The sequence below is a fragment of the Dryas octopetala genome, chromosome 1 (assembly GCF_963921425.1).
Source record: "Dryas octopetala chromosome 1, drDryOcto1.1, whole genome shotgun sequence".
Lineage (NCBI taxonomy): Eukaryota > Viridiplantae > Streptophyta > Magnoliopsida > Rosales > Rosaceae > Dryas > Dryas octopetala.
In genome coordinates, this window is record NC_141366.1 from 4,016,730 (window position 1) to 4,035,041 (window position 18,312).

Consider the following 18,312-nt stretch of genomic DNA (forward strand, 5'->3'; position numbering starts at 1 on the left):
CGGTTAATGTAAGGCTTTTCAATTAACAAATAATTAAAAATATAATAAAATCCAAATTGTAAATAAGCAGTAATTGATTTCAGAGAATAAATATATTATACTTAATTGATTAATTAAACAGTAACAGTCCAACAGTTACTTTTGGGTCCAAACAAAACTTGCAACTTTAAGAGTCAGCCCCCAGCCCAACACTAGTGACAGATGTTTGTCAGCCCTCACTGTACAGTCACGAAAGGGGTTATTCTTGTACCGTACACTAGTGCCAAAAGAGGTTGGTTTGTTTGGATCCACTCTTTTATTTTTCTTATTTTACTGTAGATTGGGCTATTTTTCTTTTCTTCTTTTTTTTAGGAGTTTGGGCTATTTTTTATTTTAGTTTATATGGTTTTAAAAAATTTCAATCAGATCAAGGTGGTATATGTTAATCTGCAATTGATCAGGACCAAATTCATAAAAATTAATGGCTCAACCGGTCAACTTAATTTTTTTATTGCTTGATGTGAGATTTCAGACAGAAAAAAAAAAAAAAACAGAGAATGTGAAGATAACGTGATGGTTTCTAGATTGCTATGAATAGAGTATTTTGGTCGTTTTGCTTTTAGGCACGTATGAGCCACTACATCATCAAATCATCAACAAACAAAAATTTGAGGTATTTATGAAGAGAAGAACTTACCTGTCCCTGTTATAGGGACAGGTGTTATCCCCAGTAGAGAGAGAGAGGAAGAGAGAAACAGAGAGAGAGAAAGAAAGTGAGAGAAAGGGAATGAGAGAGATAGAGAGAGAGATGGGGGGTGTGATAACAGCTGGCATACCTGCTGTTGCAGGTAAGTTCTTCTCATTTATGAATTTGGTTTTGATTGCAAACAAAAGTAAACCACGTGGACTGCAAAGCCTAAAGTAAAAGGTGACACAAACCAAGTGAAAAATGATTAAAACCTAATAGACCAAATGCCAACTTTTCATACTTACTCCCGTCCATTCAATCTCACACCCACTGACCCACTGACCCACTGCAAGAAAAATCTTTACAAAACACGATGTTTTATTTGTGTCTTTTTTACTCAAAAAGCACAATTAATTATGTCCTAATGTTATTGATAACAATGTAATCATAATTTTTATGTAAACGGCTGTAATGGCGTTACCAATAACATAGAGCACAATTCAAAATTTTATGTTGTGAGTAAAGACACAAATTATAGAGCACATGTCTACTTATATTTGTGCTCAATATATTTAAAAAATGTGTCACAAAACTATATTTGTCGTGCCTAATTGGCGTTTTTCTGGTAGTGAACAAACGCTCTGCAAACACAACCCCTCCCTAAAAACCAATGAATGAAACACTCCCTAAAAAGTAAAAACCAATTTTCACAACATGCAGTTACTAGAAGGAGAGTACGTTATGAAAACAGTTCACCACTTGATCCGTTCCTAAAAACCATGCATTTTGCATTTTTGTTTTCCAACACACCAAACAAACAGAAAACCAATTAAATTCCTCTCTTGTTGTTGTCCTATTCAGTTTGTTGAACAACATCCCCCCATATTACAAAAGGATATATTCCAATCGATCCTCTCATATCAAAGCAGCACTAGCTGAATCAAAAAATAAATAAATTGAGGAACTTCGATCCTATATAGAGGAAGAGATCAATTTGGGTGTTGATAATATATGATGGGTTCAGTCGAAGAAACACAGCAACCACTTCTGGGCAGTAATAAGGAGGAAATACCGGAAATACCCCCGATCCCGAAAGCAGGAAAAACAGCAGCCCAAAAGGCCATTCGAAAGACCTTCAAAGGCACGGCCCAGTTGTCGAATCTCCTGCCGACAGGGACGGTGCTGATATTCCAAATGTTGTCCCCGGGGTTGACGCGGCAAGGCAAGTGCCCCACCGTCCTGAACCAGAGCATGACAGTCGGCCTCCTCGTCTTCTGCAGCCTCTCCTGCTTCGTCCTGTGCTTCACCGACAGCCTCCGGGATGAGCGGGGCAAGGTCCGGTACGGGCTGGCCACGTTCAAGGGGCTCTGGGTCATTGACGGGACCAAACTGGAGATTGGACCGGACCAGGCGGCCAAGTACAGGCTCAGCTTCATCGACTTGCTCCATGCCTTGATGTCCATAATGGTGTTTGCTGCGGTGGCTTTGTTCGATCAGAATGTCGTCAGCTGCTTCGTTCCCAACCCATCTGTGGAGACCAAGCAGCTCCTCGTGGGCTTGCCGGTTGGGATTGGTGTTCTGTGCAGTTTCTTCTTTCTGCTTTTCCCCACCAGGCGCCATGGAATTGGCTTCCCTCTCTCTCGTAGCTAAACCAGCTAGCTAGCTGCATCCATTTTAATTTATTCTTTTTCTTTTTTTTTGTGTTTTACTTTTAATTACACCACTGGATATATATTGTATTAAAATGCATATACATAACATGCATGCATGAGTCATGGGTGTGATCCTTATAGTATCTATTATGAGACCTCTTCAGGGTTCAATATATGCTAGAATTACAAAAGAAAAGTGCATTTCCAATTTAAAGCACTAGCTTACAAATGTTGTAAACCAAACACTTAGAACATGTGAGTGAGTGACATATATGTGCCCTTTCAATCATTAAATTAAGTTCTATCCAACGACTTAGAATATAGTAAGTTCCTTACTAAAGTACATACCAATTAAGCACTCATGTATATGTGTGTGCATGTGCCCATGCGTGTGTTTTTTGAGAGAAAGATCGAGAGCTCTTACGAAATCTGAAATTGGACCTCAATGACTTTGCACAAGCAGTACGTTGTGCACGTACTCATTGATAGCAACAGAACAACCGTACAAGCATAGGGTTGCTACTTTTACAACAAGACCGACCGTGCACCTGAGGGGACCTTATAGGAATGTTAGAACCTTTAGGCCTTCTAGGAGGACTATTTTTAGAAATTAAATAATCACCATATGAAAGGGATGAGCTAAGGCTTGATGGAATTTTAGAAGGGAAGTGAGATGGAGGGAGAGAATATTGAGGCTCTTCCTCATTGGCTCGCGCTATAACTGACCCAAGTAAAACCAACACCATTATCATCTTCTTCATAGCTAACATTCTTCTGTATATATCTTCCTTATAGTTCTGTTTCCCTTTACCACCTAAAATTCATTGTTATTTATAGGTTTCATAACTCATGCACGGATTAATTAGTTCTTGTTCCTACAAAGAGATTTTATTTATTTATTTATTTTCTCTGTCTTTGGGGTTCATTAATTAATTATTGCTGTTCTATGGCAAGATCAATAGCTTAAGCCCAAAAGGCGAAGCACACTTCAACATGTGTGTTGTCCTGTATGTGAAAGGCCAAAACTGAAAAAAAAAAAAAAAAAAAAAAAAAAAAAAAAAAAAAAAAACTTGAACTTAGTATTTAGTCTCTACGTACTAATCCTTTCTTTATTTGTAAGGAATTTTTTTTTTTTTTTTTTTCATATCATTGAAAGTGAATTGTCTCTCTGTCATATCTCTTGCACAAGTTTACTACCCTTTAATTAGTTTGTGTGGGGATGTTATAGTAATGAATCCATCTATTTCTATATAAGGTTAACATTATATTTGATAGAATTTCTCTTCTTTTTTTTTTTACGCTTTTTTTTTTTTTCTTTTTTTTTTTTTTTAACGTCAAGGAATTTCTCATAAAGTTAAAACGCTTATTTTACATCTAAAAAAAAAACACCTTTTCAACTCATGATAATTGATCAGCCATAACTCTTTTTCTAGGAGCCTTTCTTTTAGTTTAAGTTATTAATCATAGAATTTATCATCTTACTTTTTAATCAAAGAATAACTCCTCCATGTGTACGGAAAAAGAATAACTCCTATAGTCCTATATACTGTTTTAAGAAATAACATAGAGACACTACTACTTAAAAGAAGAAAAAAAAAACAGCCACATTATAACGAAAAATTATTACGTAGTACTAATCTATTTAGTTATACAATAACATGTGTATAATCATTAATTTTTAAAATCTATCTTAAAAAAATATTCTTAAAATTATACATATGTTATAATTTAAATAAATTTGTAACGTCACGTTATCATGCCACGTAATGTTGCAATCATATATAATAATTTTTCCGTTACAACCCCTTTATACAGTTTTATATTTGTACAACACACATCTGCCGTTTATGATAAACTAGTAAACATGACTAAATTGGAGTTGAGGAAGCCGTCTGGAACAAAGAACACATGAAATAGTCTTCTACTCTCTCTATACCTTGATGCAACCGAATTTATGGGGCTCAGTTTTCTGCAGTGCGTATCATAATCCTTTGAAATAAACACAGGCATATTGCCAAATGTCTCTTCTATTACAATTTACAACAATCACCGGGCAGCGAAGCTCATCCGAAACATGTTTTTTAATTATTTGCATTCACATATTTTGGAAAGACCCACTAGCGGCTATATCTTTCAGATACTAATATATATACAATGTATATAACATTATATAGTGTTTTTAATCAATTGTGGGGAATTTGGGATATGGGTTTCACACTATACAAACTAATTTTGATGAATATAATTAAAATAGAAAATATATTGTTTCTCTCTAGATCCGGACTTATGTTTTCTAATTAAAGAACGGATACATATATTTTTTAGTTTTGTTTTTTACACTTTTTGATCTCATTCTTAAAAGTGTTTAATATTTTAAGGTATATATTATTGATTGAGATGTATTTTTTAGTTAACTTTTAAATTTCAACTTTCAAGGTTTGGATTTTCTTTTCTTAGTTAGATTTTAAATTTTAATTCTCAAATTTTGGGCTGTCATTTCTTAGTTAGATTTGAAGTTTCAACTCTTGAGTTTTGGCTACGGTTCAAACTCGAGAGTTAAAATATAAAATCTAACATCGAAAAATGATTCTATATCTTAAAATATTAAATTCAGTCAAAAAATAAAATAAAAATTTAATAAAACGCCATAAAAACAATACATGTTAGTTCTTTAAATAAAAAACATACATCCATTCAATAGAAAACATGATGAGAATGGAGATTACTGGTGGCTATAAGCCTATAACACAACAACTTAATAATTTCTCTTACCAGAGGAAATTGAGTAAATAGCCAATCTTGACTGGATTAAAGTTAACTTTGGATTCAATATTCTATTCCCCATAATGCTTAATTGGTAGACTGAGCTCGGAGAAATTGCAGAAAGCATGGTAGTGGAAGGTAATCTAATAGAAGGTTCCAACCAACTTGTATAGAAAATGACTTCGACCGCATCTTCTACTTGCTACGACTAAGGGCATTTGCGTCATTTTCTATGTTTTTAGAACTGGAGCCGGCGACTGCCCCTGAACCGCGCGAAGCTTCCTACTACCAACTCTTATTAACATATATAGATGCCCGAGAAGTTTTCTTTTAAGTATGATAAAATACTAAAATAATGAGAAATACAAGTCATTAAATTAAAACAGAGCTTAATAGGTACTATACAATTCAATGACTAATCATTCTTATACTTATGCATGCTTACAAAATATGTCATATGCTTATATATAAGAAAAATTTTAGAAATTCTTTCGGAGTCTGAATTATACCAATTTGAACTTGTTGATTAATGTAACTTAAAGCAATTCAGTAGCAGGATATGGCTATAAGCTTCTAAACTATTAAGCCAAAAAAGAAAAGAAAAAAAAGGACAAAATTGAAATCTCAGTGGCCTATTAGATAATGAGGATCTCACTACCTTCACCCCTTTGATGTTACTGTGTTAATTCTGAGAAGTTTGTAATCATTCATTACGTAAACCTCATTTAAATATAGTATACATGTGAGCCTATTATATGCACTAGGGCTTCACAAAAAATCAAATACACAAGTGAATCTAGAATGTTAATTCTCATGACTTAGAGAATACGGCACTTGGGCCTTGTGATTTTAATTAACATACTGAAACCTACTATGCTATCTTAATTAATACATGTCATCATGTCAATAATATAATTGGTGGTGTCAAATTGTCAAATTTCTTTTTATTAACTGTCAGATTGTCAATTAATTAATCCAACTTTAATGGTAGAGGGCTTGTCTTTTCAAGAATAGCATATTTTTTTCAACAAGGTAGCTCCACTAGTTGACTGACTTAGGAAAAACATGCCAAAGGCACAAAGGGGTTTGAATCCCTTGAACCTTTATCATTGTTTTTGACCTTTTTCATGGCCCCCAGGCCCCAACAATACTATTAGTAATACTGTAATAGTATCATTTAATTTTTGTTTCTCTTTTCCTATACAAATTATTTGAGTTATATTCATTATTCAATATATACATAGAACAAATTATTGATTAAGAATTCACATTAAAAAAATCCTTTATTTTTTATTTTTGGGCTAGGAAGATCATTTAGTTTTGGAAGGGGATGTTATTAGATATAGTGTATTTTTGATTTTGTTTTTTTATTAACCGTACATATTGATTGTGTCGATCCGAATCGTTTGCAAAAATCATCTTCATTGATAGATCATATTTGCAAAAAATTAGTCAAATTGAAAATCATTTGCCTATTTAACTTTGATAAAACAAATGGGCAGTTTCATCGAAAATATTTGGTTTGTCCATTTATTTGATTAAAGTTAGATAGACGAATGATTTCTGATTTTTCTAATTTTTTGCAAATATGATCTATCAATGAAAATGTAAAAAATGAACGATTCGGATCAATACAAAACGACTAGTGTGAGCCATAATAAGATATACCTCAATATAAATAAGTTAAAATATACCTCAATAGAAAGAGCCTGCGTATATATAATATCGTGAATCTCTAAACTCATAACTATTCAGATTTGCTCCATATATCCTTCAATAAAAGAAAAAAGGAGAGGAAAGGTTGTAGTCCTGCATAGTGGAGTTTCAAAGGTCTCATTATTTGTTCAAAACTCCGGACTTGGAAGTCCAAAGAAGGTCCTCCACAGCTGCAGTCTGTTTTCAAGTAATTAAAATCCAGACATTTGTTGCTGTCTTTTATCTCTTTCACATTGACCATCTCCATCACTTTGACCAGCCAAGTAGACTTTTGACTTTTGAGTGTGCAGTTTTCAAGTATGGCCATATCATGTGATTGTCACTGTGGCTATACACCAGTCGCTATCATATGCTTCTATATTTGAGAAGAATCAAAAAAGGCAAAAACACATCTGTATTTTTTAGCTACACCAAATCAAATATCTGTATATTTCGCGTATTACTGAGGATAATTTATTAAGTAGTCGTTAGTTTGCAATTGTTAGGTAATTTGGTTCAAATGGTCGTAGAATTATTTACTCTATACTCAAGTTTGATTTTCCTTCTTTAAATTTTTTTTTAAAATAATTATTAATTTAATAATATTTATATTTTTAATGTTAAAATTTTAAAGTTCGAATTTTCCTCTCCCGGTTAAAACAAAAAATTCTGGTTTTCATAGTTGACGTTATTTTTCATTTAATATGATAGTTTCAATTTGATCAATTGCCTGCACTATAGATGTCATTTTGTCAATTAAGTAAACATAAATTTTAATTTAATTTTTATTATAACTGTCAATTAATTGCAGAGATGGATTGACAAAATTAAGATTGTGAGAATCAAAATATAATATAACTTAAATCACAACCATCAAAATTGTAATTTATCCCGATCTGAATATTAGGACAGTAAAATAATCAAAGTAGTACTCAAGTAATCAACATATAGCATAGTAAAATCATCTTTGTAACTTACCTTTCTACTGACGGTGAGTTCAAGACTAACTGGGTTAACATTGGAATTGAATATGTACCCAAAATTCAAGACTGACTGGGTTAAAGGGAGCAGGTGACAAAAAGAAAAAGCTTATGGGTAGAGAGAGAAACCCAATTTCACTATTTTAGTAGAAAAGTACTATAGAACATTAGAACCAAGGTTTAAATGTTTAATCTCACATCATTTGAGAGAATTAGAGAAAAAAATATTAAGAAAGGAGGTGAACTTGAAACCGTTCTTGTATGTATAGGGTATTAAACAACATTTAGAAAAAATGGTAGAAAGAAGATTCGAGTTTAGGAACTCTCTAACTAGACAAATACCACAACATGAACATTCCTTATCATTATTAATTAAATATTTTTTTGTGGGAAATCTTTTTCACTATCCATTTACTCATTTCTTATCCTATCCTATATTCCTATATAAAAATATGTACTAATTTCTTGAACCCATGAAAAATCTTTAAAATTAATATTCATCTAAATTGCTTTTATTCTTATTCAATATCCTCATCCGTCAACTAAGAACAGGAGGAGTAGGACCCACAGGTGAGAAAACCATCTTGGTTCCATTCATGTTCAAATATGTTGCTCGACCTGCAACCAAGAAGAGCACACACATTTTCTTCGACTCTCTGAGTCTGAACTTCTACTGAAAATGCTTATAATACTTGTGTGGATGTGCCTCTTCTTTCTCTCTCCTCCTCCCCTGACTCTCTCTCTAAACCAAGAGGGCCTCTACCTGCTGCGGGCCAAGCAGGGCCTGTCCGACCCGGCCCACTCCCTCTCCTCCTGGACCGACCGCGACGACACCCCGTGCAACTGGCGCGGCGTCACATGCGACGGCGATGACGACAGCTCTTCCACTCGCCGGGTCAACTCACTGGAACTCTCCCACGCCCAACTCGCCGGCCCATTCCCGGCCCACTTCCTCTGCCGCCTCCCTTCTCTTTCCTTCCTCTCCCTCCTCAACAACTCCATCAATTCCTCCCTCCCCTCCTCCGACATCGCCACGTGTCAGCAGCTCTCCTACCTCAACCTCGCCCAGAACCTCCTTGTGGGCCCCATCCCCGAAACACTCGCCCAGCTCCCGAAACTCAAGCACTTGGACTTATCGGGCAACAACTTCTCGGGCGGCATTCCCGACCGTTTCGGCGAGTTTCGGACCCTCGAAACGCTGCGTTTAGTCGACAATCTTCTAACCGAGCCCATACCCGTTTCGCTCGGCAACGTTTCGAGTCTGAAAGAGCTTCACCTAGCTTACAACCCCTTCAAGCCGAGTCAGATTCAGAGTCAACTCGGTAACCTGACGAACCTCGAGGTTCTTTGGCTCAGTAGCTGTAACCTCGTGGGTCTGATTCCGGCGAGTCTCGGCAAGCTGAGTAAGCTGACGAACCTCGACTTATCCACGAACCGACTCAGCGGGTTAATCCCGAGTTCAATTACCGAGTTGAAGAGCATAACCCAAATTGAGCTCTACAAAAACTCGCTCTCGGGCGAGTTACCTCTGGGGTTCTCGAACCTGACCGAGTTGCTGAGACTCGACGCGTCGATGAACGAGCTGACTGGGACGATTCCGGACGAGTTGTGTGATTTGCAGCTCGAGTCGCTCAACTTGTACGACAACAGGTTCGAAGGGTCATTGCCTGAGAGCATAGCCAAGTCCCCGAAACTTTACGAGCTCATGTTGTTCAACAACAAGCTCAGTGGGAAGTTACCTTCTGATCTGGGCAATAATTCGAGGTTGCAGAAGCTCGACGTCTCGTACAATGGGTTTTTCGGAGAAATCCCGGAACATTTGTGCGATAATGGTGCTCTTGAGGATCTTATTTTGATATACAATTCGTTTTCCGGGAAAATTCCGGAGAGTCTTGGAAAATGCCAGAGCTTGAGTCGGGTTAGGCTCAAGCACAACAAGCTTTCTGGGACTGTTCCTGAGCAATTCTGGGGTCTACCTCATGTGTATTTGGTTGAGCTTGTTGAGAATTCCCTGTCTGGGTCTGTTTCTGAGAGAATTTATAGTGCTTATAATCTCTCAATTTTGTTGATTTCGAAAAACCAGTTTTCCGGGTCCATACCAGAGGGAATTGGGTCATTGGGAAACCTTGTTGAATTTTCTGGTAGGGATAATAGGCTTACTGGTCGAATTCCGCCGAGTTTGGTTAACTTGAGCCAATTGGGAAAGCTTGATCTTAGTGATAATGAACTTTCTGGGGAGATTCCGGTGGGAATTAAAGCTTTGAAGAAGCTCAATGAGCTCAATTTGGCTAACAATAGGTTATCTGGTAAAATCCCAGATGAAATTGGGAGTTTATCGGTGCTTAATTATCTTGATCTTTCAAGGAACTACTTTTCTGGGAAAATTCCTCTGGAATTGCAGAATTTAAAGCTTAATTTGTTAAATTTGTCGAGTAATAGGCTTTCTGGTGTACTTCCTCCTCTTTATGAAAATGAGAATTATAGGAATAGTTTTGTTGGCAATCCTGGGTTGTGCGGTGACCTCCCTGATCTTTGTCCACGGATAGGTGGAAGTAAGAACTTGGGGTATTTGTGGATTCTCCGATTGATATTCATACTTGCTGCCGTTGTTCTTGTTGTTGGGGTTGTTTGGTTCTATTGGAAGTACCGAACTTTTAAGAAGAACAGGAAAGGAGTTGCTATATCGAAGTGGAGGTCGTTCCACAAACTTGGTTTCAGTGAACTTGAAATTGTTGATTGCCTTAAAGAAGATAATGTGATTGGCAGTGGAGCTTCTGGGAAAGTCTACAAGGTGGTGCTTAGTAATGGTGAGGTAGTGGCAGTGAAGAAACTATGGAAAGGACCTATGAAAGAGGATGGCAGTGTTGATTCTGAGAAAGATGTATTTGAAGCTGAAGTTGAAACATTGGGAAAGATCCGGCACAAAAATATCGTAAGGTTATGGTGTTGCTGCAATGGTGGAGATTCCAAGCTTCTGGTGTATGAGTATATGCCAAATGGAAGCTTGGGGGATTTGCTGCATAGTAGCAAGGCAGGCTTGTTGGAATGGCCAACAAGGTATAAGATAGCTTTGGATGCGGCTGAAGGGATTTCTTATTTGCATCATGATTGTGTTCCTCCAATTGTTCATAGGGATGTGAAATCAAACAACATTTTGTTAGATGGAGATTTTGGAGCAAAAGTTGCAGATTTTGGACTCGCTAAAGTTGTTGGTGATGCCATGTCTGTAATAGCAGGTTCTTGTGGATATATAGCACCAGGTATCTTTTTCATTTGCTATTTAAAGTTACAAATCATATTTTTGATTCCTAATTCATTTCTCTAAATTTTAACATATTCAACATTAGTTATGAACTTAAGCTGTATGGATTGATCACATAATATCAGAAGCTTATTGCTCATTTAGTTGGTTACTTTGTGTCTTAATTAAATGCAGAATATGGTTATACTCTTGGAGTGAATGAAAAGAGTGACATCTACAGCTTTGGAGTGGTCATTCTGGAGTTGGTGACAGGTAGACTCCCAGTTGATCCAGAGTTTGGGGAGAAAGGTTTGGTGAAATGGGTTTGCACAACCTTGGATCAGAAAGGACTAGACCATGTGATAGACCCCAAACTTGATTCCCTTCACAAGGAAGAAATAAGCAAGGTTCTCAATGTAGGCCTTCAATGTACTAGCTCTCTTCCGATCACCCGGCCTTCGATGCGGAAGGTGGTAAAATTGCTGCAGGAGGCAGCAGGCACATATAGCAAGTCCAAGTCTGGTAAGAGTAAGGATGGCAAGCTCTCCCCTTACTTCTATGAAGATGCCTCTGACCAAGGAACCATGGTCTAAAGGTCATTTTTTTTTTTAAACACTTTTTGTATCCTATTCAATATGAGAGGAAGAAAATGGTGTAGTAGTAGTAGTGGTTCAGATTACTACCTAATAGCATGTGATGCTTCTAGGTTTATTAGTTTTCTGGATAGAATGAATTCCTGCTTTGTTTGGTGGTTGTAACGTGCAAATGTGAGAAATGTCAAAGATGAGATTTTCCATTGATTAGCAACAGATATGAACAGTTGGTGAAATTGACATTAACCGAAATTTGAACTTTCCCTCCAGTTGTCTCCCATCTCCTGCACTAGACAGTGAAACTAGTGCAGAAATGGCTCTCTAACTAGCAGTAGTGACAACTCTGTTGGTTTTTTTATTATGGTGTTTAGATGCAACTGTCTGCCTCCCATGGTTGTCCCCCATTTAGTGAATGGGCAGCTGGGGACCCATGTCCAATGTCTATATAGCGTGAGAGTTTGGTAACGAATCAAGGAGTGTATTTTTCAGGAAAATGACTACATTATTAGGTCGGTTATAGGTGCTATGACTTATTGACCCGACTCGTTTAGACACCAAATACGCAAATAGCTTGTGGTTTCGTGGTTTATCTCTTCTCCATATTAGAAAAAGAGAGATAGATTTTGGGTCAATAAGTCTGGAGCTTGTGTTATAGTGATATGTTTCTGTTGCCTTCCGAACTTGTCCCAATATTACTCAAATTTCTCCTATTAATTTCATTTTTGCTAACTGTTGTTTTATTGATTTTTTTATCTCATGGTATTAATGTAGAAAGTTGAGGATTAAGAAAATAATTCTAATGTCTAATCCTAAGTCGTTTTGATGCGTAACAGTCAAACACAAATCTAATACAAATTTAAATATGAATAGTAATATATGCTTATTAATCTATTGTAATTTATCTTTTTTTATTTTGATCAACAATGACTAAAATAAAATTATAAAAAAATACATTAATTTATATGTAATTGTGAAAAATTTTATTGATTTATTTGCAATTGATCCAAAAATATATTAGAAAATTAGGATTAAATACCAAATATCAATAGTTTTTCAGTAAAACAGTAAGATACTAATTTTTTTAGTTTAGATATTAACTTAGAGTAAGACATTTTGGATTAGGTCACAAATCAGTTTGTTAAACAATTGTGACTGTCGAACAGTTACAGTTGTAATTGTCGAACAGTCACAGTTGTGATTGTTTAAAATTTATAAAAAATCAAAATTTTTAAGGGTTTCATACTTTTGATTTAGGTTTTGGGGATAAAATCCTATAACCCAAACACTAAACATTAAAGTTTAAGCCTTGCAAATATTGAAAAAACAACAAATCAATAACAAAGTTATGACTGTTAGACAGTCACAGTTCCATATAACCATGTTTTTTTAAGTTGGTACTTAAACTGAAATTTAGTACCTAAAGTGAAATTATATAAATATTTTGATAGTTAAAATGAAAAAACATTACAATTTGGTACATAAAGTTAATGGACCTAAAATATATTAATATTCAAGCAATAAGTATAGGAAGCAAGTGAGCCTTTGGCCTCCACACGGTCTTTCCCCTCAAAATTTTCGGCCCTGTTTCAAGATGAAGCAAGTGATCAAACTCTATATCTTCATCATCCTGCCTAGAATGGCCTAATATTCCATCTCTAGCAACTGCAGTCTGAGACTGTAGCACACTGTCTGTCCTACACTCTCTTCGAAACTCCAAAGTCATAGAGGACATCTTGTGACTCTCCAAGATTGAGACAGGAATACTCTGATATTGACCAGTATATATGAATTAATTTCCTATAGAAATTAAGAGAGTAATTTTGGACCAATGTATATATATGAACATGAAGTATATATATGAACATGAGATATATATAATCTGAAAGCAAAATAAAGAGATACCAAGATTAAGAACACTACTGAAACAACAAACAATGTACTCAAATGATTGACACTTTTTTTATGAACAAATATTCTGATTACAACGCACACTTTGAACATGAGAGAGAAAAAGTTTCCTCTAAAATTAATTTGTTTACATGTTTTCATTTGAAAACAAACCCAATATTGAGAAAGGTTTTAAGTTTGAGATAACAAACATGCAAATATCAAGATCCAATGAGATAACTATCTCGGACCCCAAAATTTATACCTTTAGATAATCCCCAATTAACTAAAATCTATCTTATATATTACTTAATGTAAAAGAAATTAATGATGTTTATTGAATGCCCAACATTCCTATTAAACTCATATGCTCAATCATTTTTATGACAAAATTACCCTTAATTGAAAGGTTTATGACTAATAAAGGCCTAATACACATTTAACCTACAATTTAATAACCTGCTATACATAAGTTTTTAAATTCTAAGGACATAAAAAGCACCGATCAGTCAAAGCTATACGCTGATCGATTGGTATTGCAATGCAGTTGCATTTGTTTTTACATTTTTTTTTTATACTGCAGTTACACTTATATCCTTTAAAAATAAAGCTCATAAATCCCCTAAAACTTGTTTAATCATACTTAGACATACTCAAATAAGCTCCAATCAACCTAAACAATATTAAGAAATAAGTAGAAAACAGGGAAAAAATTTTGTAATGCAGTTGCACCTGCACTTCAATAACCGATCGATTGGCAATGTTTAAAGAGACACGTGGACCGAGTGTTTATCAGTTTATTTTTGTCTGTATATATTAATAATATATATATTAAGAATGCTCTAAAACTAACTGATTAGTAAGTTAATACAAAGCTAACCACCCTATTGGGCCTACTGCATAATGTAAACTCAAAATCTGAACCGTCTATTTTTTAGGCCCTATTACAAAGATTATCCATGTAAAAAATCTCTAAAATCGGAAGTCATTTAGTCATTTGATTATAATAATAACTATTTATATGCTTTTATCGAAAATATTGATCGTCTATTTATTTGATCTTAATTAGATGACTAAATGATTTCCGATTTAATTGATTTTTTGTAATGATGATCTTTGAAGTATGATTTAAATAATTGATGGTTCATATTATGAAATTAGTTATGTGATAGGCCCAAAAGCATGGTTAGCTTTGTATTAACTTACTAACTGGTTAGCTTTAGAATACTCCTATATATATATATATTCATTTTTGAGATTTTTTTTCTTTTTAAACAAATATTACCTTCAGTATAATTTACTATAGAGTATATATTGAAATCTTATACAAAAGAAAACAGAAGGCTCCATTTTTATCGTTTGTCTCATGCCTTTAAAAGCCCAAGACTTGCGTTGCTTTCATGTTTTAAAGGACTATGTCAATGTAGTGTCTTAGTCGAGATTGAGTTAGACGTGAGTTGAGATAGGAATGTAAGTTCTCGAATCTCGATCCATATCTCAATTCATATATCGACCTATTATGGTCATTTTAAATTTAAAACATATTTGTCTTAAAAAGATGATGAGTTTTCTAATTAGTCTATGAAAACGGGTTGTTTTATTTTAAAAAAAAAAAAAAACTCAAAAATCATCAAATTTCTTGGTTGGTAAAATTGAACAAGCAGCCTTGCAAAAAGATCTACCTCAAAAACCCAGTCTATGTATTTTACATATCTCACATGCTGATTGACATCCAAATCACTCCAACAAGGCTGCAGTAATTTAAAGATGGTAAGCATAGTCAGTCACTGCTTCAAGAAAATCAAATAATTAATATTTCAACCTCTATATATTCTAAGCATAAGGTAGATACTTACTACTAAACCTGTTCGAACATAATTTCTGGCATCATCCATATCCAGTTGTCGAAGTTTGGTGTTGTTGATGTCAATGTGAGGATCAGAATCCATGAGAATAGGTTTGAACTCATCTCTGATTTCTGCTATAATTTTGGAAAGTTTCCTTGTGTTCATGTTCATCATCACATAAATACTGCATATATAGGGCCCATATCAAACCACCACAACCATTAAAAAAAAAAAGTTCCTAATCAGAGCTTCAAGACTAAAGATGGTATTAAAATTTGACAACTATCATAGTGTACGTGGGCTCCAACCTGGTTGCTCGCATTAGAATTTCTCCAGTTCTGTAATCACGAAAGATCCACTCCCCGCACAATCCATTATCTCCTGATGCACTAATCCAGGTGTCTATTTGAATTACATCAGCCCTTCAAAGACAAACATAAGATTAACCAAATTCTACAAAAACTGCACAAGATAAGCTATAAGCTCCAAATATACAAGTTAAAATGGAGAAATTATTTGGTGTAACCGATACACCGTTAAGTGGTGTAATTAATCCAAAATATCATTATATGAGTGAATGTTATTAATATTATACCTTACTAATATAAATATACTGTTTAATAATATCCTTACACATTGGATTGGTTACACCACATATCAGTGTATCGGTTACACCCAATAATTTTTCGTTAAGATGACTCTTCATATACATGGATCTCAATAAAATTTCTATTTTTATTGAGAAAGTGCTTTTTCGCCACACAATTTGTCATATATGTTATATTATTGTGGATTTAGACTATTAATAAGCTAGATTTTTGTTTGAATTTATGGTCCAAAATCTTTAGATACAGTCTGACAACACATCATATCATATATAGTAAGAGAACATTGCCATAAATCATTAAATGCATGTTGTCTTGTTAGGTTTAAGTTTTAAACTTTAAGTATACATATAATGCCTGTTAGATTGATTGACGCTCGTTCATTGCTTATATTTTAATTTTTAATTCTTGAATTTTGAACTACCAGCCAAATTCGAGAGTAGAAATTTAAATATAAGCTCTAAATAGTGAACCTACACTCTAAAATAAGTAACTCAATTGGGAATAAGATCAAAATGAAAAAAAGTGATAAAATTGATTGTCGATCGAAGTAATGTTGCTTCTGGCTGTGAAATTTCTACAGCATTGATCAAACACCGTCCGATCGATAGGCACTGAATCTGGAATTTGAGAATGTTCGGGAGTCTGGACCTGAGAATTATAATTATATATACATATGCAGATCGATAAAAGTGTGATAATGTTACAGTATATTGGTTTACCAAGAAGGATAGTTTTCCACTACCATCTGCAACTTACGGAGCACCCATACAAGGCCCCTTTTATTAATTTCTGGGGTTATACCGAAACCACTAGAAGAGACCCCAGCACTCCATAAATGATGAACTGAAGTTTCCTACACATACAAACAAAAGCCATGAACAACTACTCATACATAAAGCTCTCATTTGAGATCGATGGAGTACTACTTTTGCTATCACTTTAACAAATTTAAGATGAGAATCCAAAACCTGTAAACGTTTCATCAAGGACCCAACTGTTGCTTTGCCATCTGGGCCTAAGTCATATGATCTGATGGAGAAGTTCTGTCGAAAAACATGCCCATCCTGCCTCAATTTCCCACCAAACATGTCATAAACCAACCCATCAAACTCTCTGGCTTCTAAGTTCATGGTATGTTTTGATGAAACGTTTACAGGTTTTGAAGAAACATGTAAACTGTTTTGAAAAAACTCTCTGTTTGGTAATTCCCATCAAACTCTCTGTTTGGTAGACTATTTTCAAAAACAGTTTTTAGAAAAAAATTAAAAAACATGCCTCTTTTTAAAAATGATAAAACATCGTTTTTATTTTATTTTTACACTTCCTTCTTTCTTAGTTGTCATCATTTTTTAAATTAAAAAACTATTTTCGAATTTCATATCAAACAAGTTTTCAAATTTTAAAAATTGATTTTGAAAACTCATATTTAAAATATAAAAAAATCTTAATTTTTGAAAAAAAAATTTGAATAGGATACCAAACAGGCCCTAAGTCTCCCTAAAATTATTCACCTAAAGTATTTGATGTTACAAAAGTTCAACAATATGACTCAGATTATTAAAAAAAATAAAATTATTTAATTAAGAAAATATTAAAATGTCACAACACATCATAATGCAAATGGTCGCACCGGAATTCACTGCTATATATATATATAGTACAATGAGACAGATGCTACCCTAACGAAGGTTGTTTGTCTTGCACTTGGGAACTCCTCCCATAATTTTGACCGGGTTGTTGGGTAAGAGTGAAAGCATTGCTTCTTTAACACAAAAATGAAATAAAATAGCCATGAGTTTATGATATTTTGCCCAAATTGTCCTTGGTTATGTATGTTGTCTTGTTTCTTGGTTATGTATGTTTGCTCATATTCTCCTCAAAATATGAGTATCAATATTCAATTATAATACTTTAGCCTTCATACTCACTACTCTAGGGTGACATAGTAGCTGACACCTCTCTTCTCTCTCATTCCTTACGTTGCCCCATCTCCACTTAACCCATACCAATTTTTAATTGTTTCTTTTAAAACAAATTACACATTAGTACTTCAATTATACCTCATTTTTCAAGTTAATGGAGGTATGTTTTTGCAACTTTTTTAAGTTGAGTACTAACTTGAAAAATAAGGTATTAATATGTAATTTGCTCATTTTTTTAAATCTCAATTTTAACAAATCAAAGCTTAGCTATGCCTTTACAGTGTATTAAAAAAGGACCCAGAACTACATTTATCCTCCTACAAGTTTTCACATATATTATACATATATACACACACAAGAACAACCAAACTTGAGATCCAAGCAACCCTATTGTCTTTCATTCCTTTCTTCAAATTCACTGTACTAATTTATACTATTTTTTCGTTTCTTTTCATTA

At 34.4% G+C, this 18,312-nt stretch overlaps 3 protein-coding genes across 3 annotated transcripts; 2 read left to right on the forward strand and 1 right to left on the reverse strand.

Annotated features, from left to right (window-relative positions):
* Positions 1-1,681: 1,681 nt before the first annotated feature.
* On the forward strand, positions 1,682-2,317 carry DMP7 (transmembrane protein, putative (DUF679 domain membrane protein 7)). Its single transcript, XM_086229955.1, has one exon. It carries the CDS (start codon positions 1,682-1,684, stop codon positions 2,315-2,317), a length of 636 nt encoding a protein of 211 aa, XP_086086081.1.
* Positions 2,318-8,404: 6,087 nt separating this feature from the next.
* LOC147296642 (receptor-like protein kinase 5) lies at positions 8,405-11,816 on the forward strand. Its single transcript, XM_086242555.1, has 2 exons — positions 8,405-11,017; positions 11,194-11,816. Exons 1-2 carry the CDS (start codon positions 8,437-8,439, stop codon positions 11,589-11,591), a joined length of 2,979 nt encoding a protein of 992 aa, XP_086098681.1. The 5' UTR covers positions 8,405-8,436; the 3' UTR covers positions 11,592-11,816.
* Positions 11,817-13,101: 1,285 nt separating this feature from the next.
* LOC147296643 (palmitoyl-acyl carrier protein thioesterase, chloroplastic-like) lies at positions 13,102-18,123 on the reverse strand. Its single transcript, XM_086229501.1, has 6 exons — positions 16,902-18,123; positions 16,653-16,786; positions 15,634-15,747; positions 15,335-15,509; positions 15,161-15,229; positions 13,102-13,356 (listed from the first exon to the last, which is right to left on the reverse strand). The coding sequence occupies exons 1-6, from the start codon at positions 17,061-17,063 to the stop codon at positions 13,102-13,104; spliced, it is 909 nt and encodes a 302-aa protein (XP_086085627.1). The 5' UTR covers positions 17,064-18,123.
* Positions 18,124-18,312: the final 189 nt, after the last annotated feature.

Excerpts from the sequence above, each read along its gene's own strand:
- DMP7 (XM_086229955.1), top strand. The coding sequence starts at position 1,682 with ATGGGTTCAGTCGAAGAAACACAGCAACCACTTCTGGGCAGTAATAAG.
- LOC147296642 (XM_086242555.1), top strand. The coding sequence starts at position 8,437 with ATGCTTATAATACTTGTGTGGATGTGCCTCTTCTTTCTCTCTCCTCCT. Across the intron at positions 11,018-11,193 it reads TTGTGGATATATAGCACCAG|AATATGGTTATACTCTTGGA; the intron begins GTATCTTTTTCA and ends AATTAAATGCAG.
- LOC147296643 (XM_086229501.1), bottom strand. The coding sequence starts at position 17,063 with ATGAACTTAGAAGCCAGAGAGTTTGATGGGTTGGTTTATGACATGTTT. Across the intron at positions 15,748-16,652 it reads GTGGAAAACTATCCTTCTTG|GGCTGATGTAATTCAAATAG; the intron begins GTAAACCAATAT and ends TTGTCTTTGAAG. Across the intron at positions 15,510-15,633 it reads ATTCTAATGCGAGCAACCAG|TATTTATGTGATGATGAACA; the intron begins GTTGGAGCCCAC and ends CTATATATGCAG.